This window comes from Microcaecilia unicolor, chromosome 1 (genome assembly GCF_901765095.1).
Source record: "Microcaecilia unicolor chromosome 1, aMicUni1.1, whole genome shotgun sequence".
NCBI lineage: Eukaryota > Metazoa > Chordata > Amphibia > Gymnophiona > Siphonopidae > Microcaecilia > Microcaecilia unicolor.
In genome coordinates, this window is record NC_044031.1 from 327,879,205 (window position 1) to 327,895,172 (window position 15,968).

General features: G+C 41.4%; 1 protein-coding gene across 1 annotated transcript in view; it reads left to right on the top strand.

Moving 5' to 3' along the window:
- Window positions 1-632: 632 nt before the first annotated feature.
- Window positions 633-15,968, top strand: part of LOC115478130 (serpin B10-like) — a 65,424-nt gene continuing 50,088 nt past the window's right edge. Inside the window, exon 1 of the mRNA XM_030215412.1 lies at window positions 633-779. Within this exon, the coding sequence (XP_030071272.1) occupies window positions 633-779 (147 nt within the window). The remainder of the gene's footprint in view (window positions 780-15,968) is intronic.

The window sequence follows — 15,968 nt, forward strand, 5'->3', positions numbered from 1 at the left end:
CTCAATGTGCCTGTATCGAAAACAATCACACAAGCAATGATAGATCCTGTTGACCAATCGCTCAGTCTTAAGGGGATCTGCTCTTCATCATAGGCAAAAAAACCCCCACCCCAAATGAAAAACAAAAGAGGAAAATACTGGGAACCTCCCTAATAATTCATTCCTCCTTACTGTCCATTGTTAAGGTCTATAACACAGTGTAGGTTGCTGCTCCATATGTATCCATTCTTCACATACACATTTCAACATCCTACCTCTCCTGAAACTTACTGTATATATAACGAAGAGAACAGATAAGAAAGGAAAATCCAATTATCTATACAACTTCGTTATAATTCTTTATTTCTTTCTACTTTCTGGTCAAGAATTATTCAATGTTAAAATGTATTTAAAATAAATTATTAAAAAAAACAGAATCATGTGAAGGACTTGGCCCAGGAGGCTGTGTTTCCTGGGGTTCTGCAAGCATCCCCAAACATCTCTCTCCAGCTGTCCTATTATCTACATGTATCAATGCCCTCTTGATATCACTGGAAAGCTATATTTTTTATGGATAAAAATATTCAAAAATTGGGGCAGAGATGACAACGAAGACTCAAAAAAATACAAACATAAAATTGTGGGATGGAAAGATGGCAGACAAAGCCAATGCTGGACATACTTTTACAGAGGAGCAGCTGGATCAACTCACAGTTGCAGTTGCTCTGGCACTAAAGGATAAATTTGCGAGCTTTTGGAACAATATAACACATTTTATCAAAATCTGGCAGAGCAATCAGGTAAGGTTAGAGAAGATGAGAAGAGAGTATCAGACTTGGAGGATGACCTGCATCAACTTAAAGCTGATTTTGCAACAATCCAAAAACAAAAGGAGAAGTGTGAGCAAAAATTGGATGATTTGGGAAAATCGCTCTGGATGGAGCAATCTCTAATTGATTGCGGATCAAGAACTCATTGGAGTTTTAGAAAAATGGATCCCTCAGGCCTTGCTCTATGGAAATCATCTGGGTAAGCTTTGAGTGGAAAGAGCTCACAGTTTTGGTAACAAAACTAACTTGATAGGCCACAAGTTGTTATTACAAAAATCTTGAATCATGCATACAAAGCCATGATTCTGCAAACTTATCATGAATATGATGGTAAAAAGAAACTCATTTTTCAAGACTACTCGGCATGCACTATGATGCAATACTGGGCGTTTGCTGGGATTTGCACACAGTAAGCTGAGCAGAATCAGCATTTTGTGTTAATATATTCAGCAGGTCTCAGAGTATGGTAAAACAGACTACCACATGTGTTTGAAAGAGCCCTGGCTACTCAGCAGTGGCTTACATCTCAAGATGTACCATTCGGGTCTCCTGGAACTTCTTTTATAGGAGGTGACAACACACCTTGAATGTTGGAGCACAAAATGGTATACAAGTGAGTTGGAGTCATGGCGCCTGTATACAGAGCCAGCACTTTGTTAAGGTACTTCCTAACTATGAACACATCGGATACATGAAAGCCCTTCACTGTCCTTTATAGGGTGATTTGATCTTGAGGATTTTGCCATTAAGAATTCAGATTGATGCACTTTTTTCTTTTCTCATTATTCACCCACTGGTTATTAAGGGAGAAGTGCAGTTTCTACTCCTAATGGAGATCACTGGATTTCTCTATTACAGACTTTTCAGTTGCTTGATAAGGAGACCATTTAGCACATTAGGAAGAAGCAATAAAACTCAGCAAAAGGATGGTCTGTATAGACTTTCATGTCCCCATGCTTCTAGAATACTATACACTAAAGAATCTAGGATGTTTACTGAAGACAAGGACTTCATGATGAAATGGGAAACAATTTTAAATAAATGCTCCCTTCACCTTATGATTCTTCTTCAAACATCCACCAAAAAAACAGAAAAGGTTAAAGAGGACCTTGATAGTGAATTACAGTTTCTTAAGGAACATGATTCTTGTTTTGATATTTTACTTGATTACTATAATAAACAACTAGAGCATTGTAAGAAGGAAGTTAAAAAGATCAAGTTTGAAAACTTCAAACATGATGAAACTGATCATAGGCATTCCACAGTATATCCTTGGCATAAAAAGAATAATGGGTTTAAAAATGACAGACAATGGGAGTGTCCCATGAATAACATCATAGCAAAACTGACAAAAAAGGATAACATTTTAAGCCCTACATCTGAAAGAAGGAATAAAAGATGTAGGAGTGATTTAGATGAATTTTATGATTTCTCTGCATCTCTCTACACTACACCACCCAAACGCAACTTGTCACAACAGGTTTTTCAGTTAGGTAGGATGTGGAGAAAGAGCTCAAATACAGTCACCCCATACTGTAAAGAAATAGTCCAGCACAATTGCCTCACCTTCAGACAGAGAGGGAGAAGAAGAGGGAAGGAGTGGGAGAGAAGATTTTTGTATGGAACATAAAGCAAACCAACATGCAAGAACTGGATCAGGAGCAGGATGTCCTCTAGGTACAGTATTTAGGTCCCATTTTACTAAGGCACGCTCATGTTTTTAGTGCGTGCTAAAATTGTAGGCATGTTAAACGTTAGAGACACCACGTCCATAGGAATGTATTGGTGTCTCTAGCGTTTAGCGTACCTACAATTTTAGAGTGAGCTAAAAACATTAGTAAGCCTTAGTAAAAGGGGGCCTTAATATTTTAGATGGAACACTGACTAAATAAGAGAACTCTATTTTAAGGGAAGGTTTGTCTCTGGTGCTAACAACTACCTACAATGCTTTTGCACCTGATTGGAACTTTTTAAAATTTGCAAGGAAGTTGAAAATAATCGATTATTTTTCTAACACTGATATGTCAAATCAGGGAAAGGAAGTGAAACCTACCTGGTGCAACTAATCCCTTTATCCACATATATGAAAGTTTAGTCTTAACGGATGTCTGTGCACTTGAAAAAAAAAAAAAGAAATAAACTTTCTATAACTTAACAAGAGAAGAATGTAATTTAAAAAATTTAAAAAATGATACTTCAATCAGAATAAAATAGGCTGATAAAGAGAAGTTACAATAGTGATTACATTAATGAGATTAAAAGACAGTGTAATGACAACACCTTCTATGAAGCACTTAAATCCAATCTTACCTCTAGGGGTTGTAAAAAAAACATCCTATAGAATCACTACTTAAATTAGCAGAAACAGTAGGTTTTCTTGCATGGAATGAAACTTAACTTTTGCATATCTCCAGTCCAGTTACACCAAATATATACATTCTTTCAATGATACATAAATCTCTCTGCTTACCCACAGGCAGACTAATTGTCTCAGCTATAGGCTCCTTTCTATAGCCATTGTCCATATTTGTAGATAAAGGCTTAAGATAATTGATTCCCAAGATCTCTTTATATACTAAAGATTCTACACATATCAATAATATTTTGGAAAATGTCAAATGTCACTGTACATGAAGAAATCTTACTAGTAACTATGGAGAAAATCACTCTATACAAATATTCCTCAAAAAGAAGCCATTGAGATTAGAAATGTAAGAGGCTTTTGCAAGAGAATCCCAACTGAATTTATAGTTGAGGTTACTGCGAGTACAAGAGAATTTCTTTTATTTTTCAAAAACGTTTCATATCCAACGCACGACAATGGATACCACAATGGCCCTTTCCATTGTGAACCTATAGGTGGCCCATTTGGAGGACAATGTTTTTTCTTTTTAATTAATTTTGCAAATTTCTAACCAAGTATAATAGCTTGTACAGAAAAGAAGAATAAATCAAATAAATAATAAAAAAGAAGAAAAATGAACAACTACATATGAGATTCAGACCAATAGTCATTCTATAAGAGGATTCTAACTATGCAGGTTACATACAAGGAGATGATGTTCTACCCCGACCCTCTACAACCCTCAACCAGAGATAAATGCTAACTGCACGGGATTTAAAAAAATATATATTTAACTTTACACTTGATCTGCATATAAAAATAACCTTCAAAATAAAAGTAATTTTCTTTCAAAGCAATTATTGCCAGCTCCATTATAGCTGCTGTATTGTGACCACTTGTCCCATGATATCATTCAAATAATTAAAAAATATTGGCCAATAATACAATCCATCCCATATTTTGCTTTTAAATGATATATTCACTTGGTGCTTACTGTAGAATACAATTCAAAATACTAATAAAGCAAGCTGAATTCTCCTTCGTGCAGTTATAATGCGTTATGATGGCAGAGGAAAAAACTTCAGAGCTCCGCATTCACATTTGATATTATCAGTGTGAAGGCTTCGCTATCCAGAATTCACAGCTTGAACCCTGTGAATTCTGGATAGCGAAGCCTTCACACTGATAATATCAAATGTGAATGAAAACAATCTACAACCATCTAAACTTCAGGAAATCACTAAAAACCAACTTGTTCTATAAGGCATACCTCACCGAACCAACATAAAGGCCCAAACTCTGCAACACAGCAACACCAAAGTTCGTACCAGACTCTTTATAACCTTCCTTATCTTCGACCCTAATTGTACCTGAAACATATCTACCTTGTGACCACAACATCACTACTACTACTACTTGACATTTCTAAAGCGCTACTAGGGTTACGCAGCGCTGTTCAATTTAACATAGAAGGACATCACCTTGTATTTGTTCCTCTACCGGACTTGGCGAACGCCTTCATGGTACTATCCAGCTTATTTTCGAAAGTGATCGCTGGCCATCTTCTGACGTAAATCGGGAGATGGCCAGCGATCTCGCAAATGCGGCCAAATCGGTATAATCGAAAGCCACTTTTTTGACAGCATCACCACTTTCTAGTCGCCTCGCCGGCGAAAGTTCAAGGGGGCGTGTCACAGAGAAGCAAAGGCGGGACATGGGCGGACATGGGCGTGGCTACTAGATGACCACCTTTCGCGGATAATGGAAAAAAAAAAGCGGCATTAAGCAGTATTTCACCGGCTTTACTTGGTCCTTTTATATTCACGACCAAGCCTCAAAAAGGTGACCCAACTGACCAGATGACCACCGGAAGGAATCGGGGATGACCTCCCCGTACTCCCCCAGTGGTCACCAACCCCCTCCCACACTAAAACAATAAAACTAAAAACCTTTTTTTGCCAGCCTGTATGCCAGCCTCAAATGCCATACCCACCTCTATGACAGCAGAATGTGTTCTATCCTCTGACAGCCTTTCCCTAGTTGTGATGTGGCTCTCGGGTGAATGTGACACCTTTTCTGTTAGGTGCACTGCAGAGTCACATCAGCAATGCATTGTGGTGGGTGTAGGGTAGTGGGCTCTACTCCCATGGTGATTTTCCCCCTGCTAACTGGGTCACAGTACGTGTCCAGTTTTGTTTCCGGTAGTCCATGAGGTAGTGGCCATTTTTGTCAGCCACTTTTAGATCCCTTTCATGTGTTACCCACGTTAGAGAACTTAGTTATTACCTTGAATGTGGCTGAAAGAGGGCATTGTACACCATTCTGCCAGCTCTGACCTACTGCTCATCTCAGTACCAGGGAGACTCTTTGCCAGTGGGGCACAACCTCTGATCTGCAGTTAACTGTGAGTAAACGTGCTTATTCAAATAAAGGACTTTTTCAAAGAGATTAGTCTTCAGGTGTCAACTGGTGTGCCAAGGTTATACAGCAGCAACAAGTCCTAGAGGCCTGCGTGTATGCAGGTCCCTGGAGCACTTTTAGTGGGTACCGCAGTGCACTTCAGGCAGGCGGACCCAGGCCCATCCCCCTACCTGTAATACTTGTGCTGGTAAATGGGAGCCCTCCACAACCCACTGTACCCACATGTAGTTGCCCCCTTCACCCCTAAGAGCTACGGTAGTGGTGTACATTTGTGGGTAGTAGGTTTTGGGGGTGGGGGGGTTGGGGGGCTCAGCACCCAAAGTAAGGGAGCTATGCATGTGGGAGCTTTTTCTGAAGTCCATCGCACTGACCCCTAGGGTGCCCAGTTGGTGTCCTGGCAGGGGGACCAGTGCGCTACAAATGCTGGCTCCTCCCACGACCCAATGCCTTGGATTTCGCTGGGTTGGAGATGGCTGGCATTTTTTTCCATACCATTACCGCTGAAAAACAAACCCGGCCATCTCCAACCCAGCGAAATCCAAGGCATTTGGCTGGGCTAAACCGTATTATCGAAAAAAAAAGATGGCCGGCCATCTTTTTCGATAATACGGTTCCGGCCAGCTGTAGCGCCGCCGCCAACATAGATCGCCGGCGATGTATTTGGCCGGCGACGTTCGATTATGCCCCTTCACGTAAGCCACATCGAGCCTGTAAATAGGTGGGAAAATGTGGAATACAAATGCAACAAATAAATAAATAGTCTCTATTTTCTCTCTTTTAACCAGTTTTTAATCATCAATAGAACACTACTTCCTATCCCATAACTCTCCAATTTCCTCTGGAGTTTTTCATGAGGTACTTTGTCAAATGCCTTTTGAAAATCCAGATATTCAATCTCGACTGGCTCAGCTTTATCCACATGTTTGTTCACCCCTTCAAAGAAATGTAATAGATTGGTGAAGCAAGATTTCCCTCCACTAAATCTATATTTATTTATTATTGTTACATTTGTACCACACACTTTCCCACTCATGGCAGGCTCAATGCAGCTTACATGGAGCAATGGAGGGTTAAGTGACTTGCCCAGGATCACAAGGAGCTGCCTGTGCCGGGAATTGAACTCAGTTCCTCAGGACCAAAGTCTATCACCCTAACCACTAGGCCACTCCTCATTTATATCCCACATTTTCCCACTGATTACAGGCTCATAGTGGCTTACATAGTACCATGAAGGCATTCGCCAAGTCCTGTAGAGGAACAAACACAAGGATATTGGCTTTGTTACTATATATATAATCATTGCCCGATTATCCTTATTCTCTAATCACTATGGGAACCTTTTACAAAGCCACACTAGTGTTTTTAGCTTGCAGTAAAAATCAACTGGCAGTAAACTCTGAGATTCCCATAGGAATATAATGGGTGTCTCAGTGTTTACCGCCAGCTTATTTTTGTACAGTGAGCTAATAACGCTAGCAAGGCTTTGTAAGAGACCCCCTATGTATTTATTATTTATGTGATGATTTTATTATTTATGCTGTTTTTACTTGTGTTTATCCTTCTCCTTTTGGATTCATTTTTAGTGCTTTTTAATTATTTATTTAATAAACAATGTATATATTGAATTTAATAAGCTTTTTTCAACAGATTTGCAACCTAGTTTTACATGTTTTAAGCCAGGTAAAGTCATCCAATGGTTCATCAGGGATGCCCTTTTTTTTCCATTATGGGTCAAGGATGCCCATGTTTTAGGCATGCCCAAGTCCCACCTTTGCTAAGCCTCCAACACGCCCCCAGGACTTGGTCATCCCCGTGACGGAAAGCAGTTGGGGACGCCCAAAATTGGCTTTCCATTATACCGATTTGGGCGACTCTGTGAGAAGGATGACCATCTTGCGATTTGTGTTGAAAGATGGGTGTCCTTCTCTTTCGAAAATAAGCCTGATAGTATCATAGTAAGTGACAGCAGATAAGACCTGAATGGTCCATTCAACAGTCACATTCATTATCAATTCTAGATTAAATAAAAAATGAACGTGATATTATATACTTGATCATGGTCTTTATTGTTTCTGGGACATAGACTATAGAAGTCTGCCCGGCTCTGACCTTATGTTCCAACTACTGGAGTTGCCATCAAATCCTATCCAAATCCATCCTGTCACTTCCAGGACACAGACTGTAGAAGTCTGCCCAGCACTGTACTCACATTCCAAGTTACTGGAGTTTCCGTTGAAGATCTCTCCATCCCATCCTAAACCGGATTGCTATATGTGGAACTCAGACTGTACAAGCAAGCCCAGCACCAGTCTTAGTTGATATAGTCAAAGTTCCCATCTAAGCGCCACTTGACATGCAAACCCTTATGCAACATTTTAAGTTTTGTCTTTTTATACCATTAATTTTCTAATTAGAGATCTTCTGTGTTCATCCCACGCCATTTTGAATTGCGCCACAGTTTTTTTCCCACCACCTCCCTCAGGATGCCATTCAAGGAATCAACCACCCTCTTCATGAAAAAGAATATTCTGACATTACTCCTAAGTCTACCACCCCACAACCTCATGTCCTCTAGTTTTACCATTTTCCCTTCTCTGGAAAATAACTGTTTCTATATTTATACTTTTCAAGTATTTAAACATCTGTATCATACTTCCTCTGTCTCTCCTCTCCTCTAGGGTATACATATTCAGGTCTTCCAGTTTCTTCTCATATGTCTTTTGATACAATTCTCATATAATTTTTATCATGTTACACTGGACCGCTTCAAGTCTTTTTACATCTTTAGCAAAATACAGCCTCGAAAACTGAACACAATACTCCAGGTGGGGCCTCACCAAAGACTTGTACAGGGGCATCGAAACCTCCTTTCTTCTGCTGGTTATTCCTCTCTCTATACAACCTAGTATCCTTCTGGCTACTGCCACCACCTTGTCACACTGTTTTGTTGCCTTCAGATCCTCAGATACTATCACACCAAGATCCCTTTCCCTGTCTGTGCATATCAGCCTCTCACCACCTAACACATATGTCTCCCTTGGATTTCTACTCCCTAAGTGCATCACTCTGCACTTCTTTGCACTGAATTTTAATTGTCAAACATTAGACCATTCTTCTAACTTTTGCAGATAATTTTTAATGTTTTCCACGATGTCTGGGATGTTTTCTCTGTTACAAATTTTGGTATCATTCATAAAAAGGCAAACTTTACCTTCTAACCCTTCAGCAATGTCGCTCATAAGTACATAAGTACTGCCACGCTGGTAAAAGACCAAAGGTCCATCAAGCCCAGCAATCTGTCTCTGACAGCGGCCAATCCAGGCCCCAAGAATCTGGCAAAACCCCAACATTTAATATTGAATATATTGAACAGAATTGGCCTGAGCACCAATCCTTGAGGCACTCCACTACTCACCTTTCTTTCTTCCAAGTGAATTCCATTAACTACCACCCTCTGGCATCTGTCTGTCAACTAGTTCCTAATCCAGGTCACCACTTTCTGTCCTAACTTCAGCCTGTCAAGTTTATTTAAGAGCCTCCTATGAGGAACCATCTCAAAGGCTTTGCTGAAATCCAAGTAGATTACATCTAGTGAACGTCCTCGATCCAACTCTCTGGTCACCCAGTCAAAGAATTCAATGAGATTCATTTGGCACAATTTATCTTTGGTAAAATCATGTTGTCTTGGATCTTACAACCTATTGGATACAGGAAATTCACTATCCTTTGCTTCAGCATCGCTTCCATTACTTTTCCAATAACCGAAGTATGGCTTACTGACCTGTAGTTTCCAGCTTCTTCTCTGTCACCACTTTTGTGAAGAGGGGCCACATCTGCTCTTCTCCAATCCTATGGAACCTCCCCTTTCTCCAAGGATTTATTAAACAAATCTTTAAGATGAATGAATAACATTCTCCAAATTCTCTTATTTACGATGTAAAGCAGCAGAATGTTTAATCACCACAAATTGTTGCTGAGTCAGGATGTCTTTTACAAAGATGCTCTAGCATTTTTAGATCACAGTAAAAATCAGATGGTGGTAAATGCTATGGGCGTTTCAGCATTTACTGCCAACTGAATTTTACCGTGAGCTAAAAATACTAGTGTGGCTTTGTAAAAGACCGCCTCAGTGACTTAACAGAAGTTTTTATTAAAGGTGTATTAGTCTCCAAATTGGAAACCCTTTGCTCCAAATTCTGGAAGTCTGATAAAGAAATCTGTTCTAAAGTAGTAAGAGAGGCAAACATTTAAAATAGAGACTTCAAATTTGGCAAATGCTTCCCAAAAAGTATCTAATGTTACAAGTTTAGGCTTTACCACAAATACAGGTCCAGTGGTTTCTACACTCCCATCTCCTCCACAGGGGTGTAGCCAGAAAATAGATTTTGGGTGGGCCTAGGCAAGAACTGGGTGGGCACCAAGTGTTCTCCCCCCCCCCCAACCAAAAAAAATATCTCGGCTGGTGAGAAAACGCTTCTTTCCACCTTGGCAGTCTGCAGCAGGCGTGGCGTGGCGTGGAGACTAGCATTTTTCTTACCTTCAGGGGGAAGACTTCAGCTGGCAGAGCTTGAGATCCCCTCCAGCTACCACTAAATGTTGGGAGGGCCTGAGATGTTTAGGCCCACCTGTGGCTACGCCACTGATAGTAACAGTGGTTAGTGTAACTGGGTTTAAAAAAGGTTTGGACAAGTTCCTGGAGGAAACGTTCATAGGCTGCTATTGAGACAAATATGGGGAAGCAACTGCTTGCCCTAGGATTGACAGCATTGAATATTGCCATGATTTGGGTTTCTGCTAGGTACTTGTGATCTGGCTTGGCCACTGTTGGAAACAGGATACTGGGCTAGATGGGCCATTGGTCTGACACAGTATGGCTACTCATGTTCTTATGTATGTTCATATACACCTACCTGTAAATTTACATTATGTAACATATGTGCATATTTTATAGAATAGCACTTAAGCAGATTTTAAGTTTTTAAAATCTTTTTTATTGTAAAAGTTGATTTCAGCATTTGCAATTGTAATCAGTGCATGAAAATTAGCATCCACTTTAAAGAATTATCCTGTTTTGTTTTTTTTTATGTTTATTTATAATTTTTAAAGTTACAATCCAAGCTAACACGCTTGTATAGAAAGTGGTTAAATACTAAATCATTTAAAGAAAAATTAGAAACATAAGAAAGGGTTGAATACAAAACAATCAGTTTCATTCCCCCATTTATATTTAAACCGCTAAAGTCCACAAATAAGATTCAAGATTTACAAACTTGGAGGATTAAAACTCAAATAATAATAATAAAAAGGAAAAAAAAGAGCGAAAGTTGTGGAGCTACAAGGAACATTTTCTCTTTCAGGACTGTTGGGTTTCTCTTTCAGTTCTTTTGGTTAAGAACTCAGTGAGATGTTTAGGCTCAAAAAATGCATATTTAACAGATTGAAATCTAACTATGCATTTGCATGGGTAATGCAAAAAGAAAGATGCATCCAGCTGTTGTACTCCAGGTCTACTTAGAATAAACTGACGTCTTCTCTTTTGGGTCTCTCTTGTCACGTCTGGAAATATTCTTATTTTTAATCCCCAAAATTTTTTGTTTCTATTTTTAAAGAAAAGTCTCATTATCCACCCCTTATCAGGTGCCAATACCACCGTAGCAATCAAAGTAGAGGAAATAACTTTTTCAGAGTCCGAAGTCTCTAGTAATACTGACACATCTATGGGGGATTCTGAGATCTCTTGTTCACCTGGTGCTTTCACCGGTAAATAATACACTTGTAGAAACGGAGGAATTGCATCTTCAGGAACTTGAAGTATATCTTTTATGTATTTCAATAACATTTCTTTTGGTGACATTGTTTTAATTCTTGGAAAATTAATAAACCTGAGGTTATTGATTCTCTGATTATTTTCTAGCACTTCAATTTTCCTGCGCAAGTTCATCAAATCTTTAACCGTTGTCGCTTGAATATCATGAGTTTGTTTTTCTTTTTGATCGAAATTCTGTATTTTCTCATCTAATAATTTGACTTCATTCTTCATTTTTATCATATCTTCGGTTAATGTTTGAGTTTTTAGTTCTAATTGATTTATTTGGGGGCATAAAGCCTTACCAAAAGAAGCAATCAAGGCCCATAATGTTTCAAGAGTCACTTCAGATGTTTTTTCTAAAGAAGCAAACATTTACATAGGTAGATTAGTGTTCAAAGAAGTACTTATCTCACTTCCCGTAACCAGGAGCTCCCCCGCTGATATAGTTGTTTGTCTCGCAGCGGTTCCAACTTCCTCCTCTGTGGGTCTCTCCGAGCCTACCCCTTGCTGTTCCCGTGCCTTGAGTCTATCCAACTTCTCTGTGGTAGACGCCATCAAGGGGGTACTCGCTGCGGCTGCGGGGGCGGTGTCCTCTGGTCTGGACTCAATGTTGTCTCAAACACTGGCGTTGGCTCTAGGCCTCCAACTGCACCAGCCGACGCCAAGGTGCCACTCACAGACCCGCTTCCTTGCAAGTTCTGAACGAATAAGTCCATAGGTCCGGTCACCGGGACTGCTTGTCGGCCAGAGGACACAATGCTGGCCGATTTGCCCCTTCGCTTAGGCATAGCGAAAAGCTAGGACTAAACTCGCTGAGAGCACTGCTTCCACACGTTCGCTCTAAGTGGCCATCTTGGATCTCGGCAACCTTATCCTGTTTAGTGTGTAGTAAGCTTTTGCCCTTTGAGATAACTGCAGGATAGATGCTGAGCATGCCCCCAACAGTTACCACACAAGCTTTGCATTTACTGTATGTTAATTTGGCACCTAAATTCCCTACACCCCTGATACCCTGGAACTTACTTGGGTGTCCTTGGTGGATTAGTAGTGGAGCAGAAGCAAACTAGAGGCGTAGCTAGGTGGGTTGCCAGGGGAGAAACCATTTCCCTAAATGGGCTTCTGACAGCGCCAGCACCTATTTTTGACGTGATCTGCCGCGTGTAAAATAGGAGCATGGACTGCCATCGATAGTCTGCTCTCCGCTCCCCCCGATGCTTCAACCTGACTATGCTTCTGAAGCAAACCTCACTTACCAGGCCAGGTGCAAAATGGTCAGTGCACAAGCTTATTGCAGTGTGGTAAACAAGCCCCTTAGCTCTGGTGTATTGTCCTTCACAATAATCATTTTTTTTCACATGTAAATTTGACTATTGTCTGGCGGCTTATTTGGCACTTGACTCCTTGCAGTAGTACTGCAAGAAGACCAATAGGGGTTAGAGCAAACATTTTTGCACCAGGACTAGCAACAGTGCAGGGGTGCCCAGGATTCCGTCTTGCCCTCCCCCCAACCCATCAGATACTCAAACATCATTTTCCAAAAGAACCTAACACTTTCTGAGACCATAGCTATTAAGCAATGTTCCCTCCAACAGGAACACTAAAACACATAGAACACCTTTTTTGGATGTATCATCTTGGAATAAAACATTGACAAACACTGAGAATTTATTAGCTCATCAGTCCTGGTATATGGTATTTGTTTTCTTTTCTGCAGACACGTACGTGTCCAGATTAGAGAGAACATTGTTCCTTTCTTTAATTACCACTCCCAGATATTATGACTTCCTGTTGAATTTGTCACTCCCTGAAATAACAATACCTCAGTCTATTATTCATCATGACTTTTAATCCATGCATTTTAAGTTGTTATTATTACTAATCATTTGTATAGCACATACCAGATGCACACATAGAAGAGACAGAGAAAGAGAGTAATTTTCAGAAGTACAATACTTCCATAGATCAAACTTTGCCTTTACTCATGGATAAGGGCTTTTACGAAATTGCCTACTGAAATGCATGTAAGGTTATGCATGCATATTCTGTATACTGTATAATATCAGTGGTCCTCAAATCTAGTACTTGGGGCCCACAAACCAGTCTGGTTTTCAGGATTTCCACAATGAATATGTATGAGATCTATTTGCATGAATACAACTTCCTATTCGGGACGAGTCAGAGGGAAAGGGCCAATGCAGGCACAAGCAGCTTTTCAGTATGGCTGCTGCTGCTGCAGGGCTGAAGACTTAGTGAATGCTGCAAAAAAAAAAAAAAAAAAAAGGTAAACCATTTGAGAAGGCAAGGGGAGCGGATATGGAAGGGGGGGGGGGGGAGATATGCCAGACCATGTGTGCGGGGGAGTGAGGGAATTAAAAGAGAACCTTGGGCAGGCAGCTGGATAGCATGGGAATTAAGAGAGAATCGCAGAGGAGGTGGAGTTAGAGAGGGAGAATCTTGGGTGGCTGGGGGAAAGGAAAAGGAGAGAGAACTGCAGAGAGGGAGGTAGAGAGGATGAATTTTGGGTGGCCAGAGAGAGGGAGAGGGAGATAAATCCTTGGTTGGCTGTACTGCAGTTACAGCAAGTGTTCCAAAATGGTCTGTGTGTTGCTTTTAAAAGAGGCAAGAATTTAGCCAATAATTTGTTATCTTCCAAGAAATTATATGTGGTTTACCCCACCAGAACTGTTAAATTATGGATTGTGGAACATTGGAGTCATCTTAACCCTTGTCAAATGACAGCTACTATGGTAGAATACCAATGATATTAGAGAAACCTGTATATAAAGAGAGCATCTACTGGAAGAAACCGAGACAAAGGATTAGCTTCAATGTTAGCACTGTTAGATTTCTCAGCAGCTTTTGACACTGTGGACCATGATATGATGCTAGCATGACTGACAGAAACAGGTATCAATGGAACAGTACTTGCCTGGTTCAGATCCTGTCAGACAGGCAACAATCCATAATGTTTGGCAGCAACTCATCACCACCATAGACACTGACCTGCGGCGTACCACAGGGATCGATACTGTCACCTATTCTGTTCAATATCTACCTCAAGCCACTAGCTGAGCTGATTCGGTCAATGGACACTCAGTTCCAGTGGCATTCCTAGGATGGCTGACACCCGGGGCGGATCGCCGATGCGCCCTCCCCCCCGGGTGCAGCGCCCCCCACGGCGAAAGGACACCTCCCCCCAGCGAAAGGACACCCCCCCGGGTGCATTTTTACCTGCTGGCGGGGTGCCGCTTGCCTGTCGGCTTCGCTCATTCCATGCTCCCTCTGCCCCGGAACAGGAAGTAACCTGGCAGCCCCCCAGCGGCGTGCACCCGGGGTGGACCACACCCACCGCCCCCCTAGGAACGCCACTGCTCAGTTCTACATCTATGTGGATGATGTGCAGCTACTCATACCCATTGCACCTGACTTACCTACAGCCTTGAACAAACCGATTACCTGTCTAACATCAGTTCAAGAATGGGCTAAACACAACAAACTTTGCCTGAACCCAAGTAAAACCAAGCTTCTCTGGGTCCCTAGCACAAGTGGATACATATCTGACATCAAAATTCCCTTTGGGAAGTAAGAACTCCTCCTCAAATCACAAGTCAGGAACAGGGGCATAGTCAGACCTCATGGTGAGAGGGGTCCAGAGCCCAAGGTAGGGGGCACATTTTGGTGTGCCCCCCCCCCGCTGCCTCAATGCCCCCCTCTGCTGTTGCCTCGCTGGCCCGTTGCTCCCCACCGCTCCCCGCCGCCTTGCCGCTGCAAATACCTTGGCTGGTGGGGGTCCCCAACCCCCGCCAGCTGAAGTCTTCATCCAGTGCCAGTATCTGGTGCCGCTGTGTTGCCTGCACTGCTCTATCTCGCTTCCCCTCACATCCTGCACGCTCCTTTGAGTGAAATTGAGCATTGCGGTTCAGCATAGATGTAGAATTTTGTGTTCTTCAACAGAAGTAGCTCAGCCAGAGACAGTATGGATCCCTGTAGCACTCCACAGTTTAGTGTCCAAGCCAATGATGTGCTGTTGCTGAACAGAACTGATTGTTGTCTGTCTGACAAATAGGATTTGATACCTGTTTCTGCCAGTCTTGTAAGGATGATATTATGATATTATGTCACAGGTGGCTGAGAAATCCAGCAACAATAGTATCGAGGCAGATCCCCTGAATGATTTACGTGCAGATCATCAAGAAGGGACACAAGAACTGTCTTTGTTCCATACCCAGGTCTGACGCCAGACTGACATGGGTCTAGCTAGTTACTTTCAACTAGCCAGTCATTGAGTTGAATGCAGACTGTCTTTTTTATATGTTTTCCTAGGAAAGGAATGTTAGAGACTGGTTGGTAGTTTTCAAGCTTGTCCTGGTCAAGTGAGCTCTTTTTCAGTAGGGGGTGCACCACAACTCTTTTTAGTGTTGTTGACAGCTGCCCTTCCACAAGAGAGGTGTTAATAATTTTTGTGGCCTCTTCAATGAGGCCTATGGTTGGGTTGTTCATTGCACTATCTTTGTTAGGCAGTGGTCAAGAGTGCAGGTTATAGGCCATAGGCCTTTCAGGATTTTTTTTAAAGAACTTCATCTGT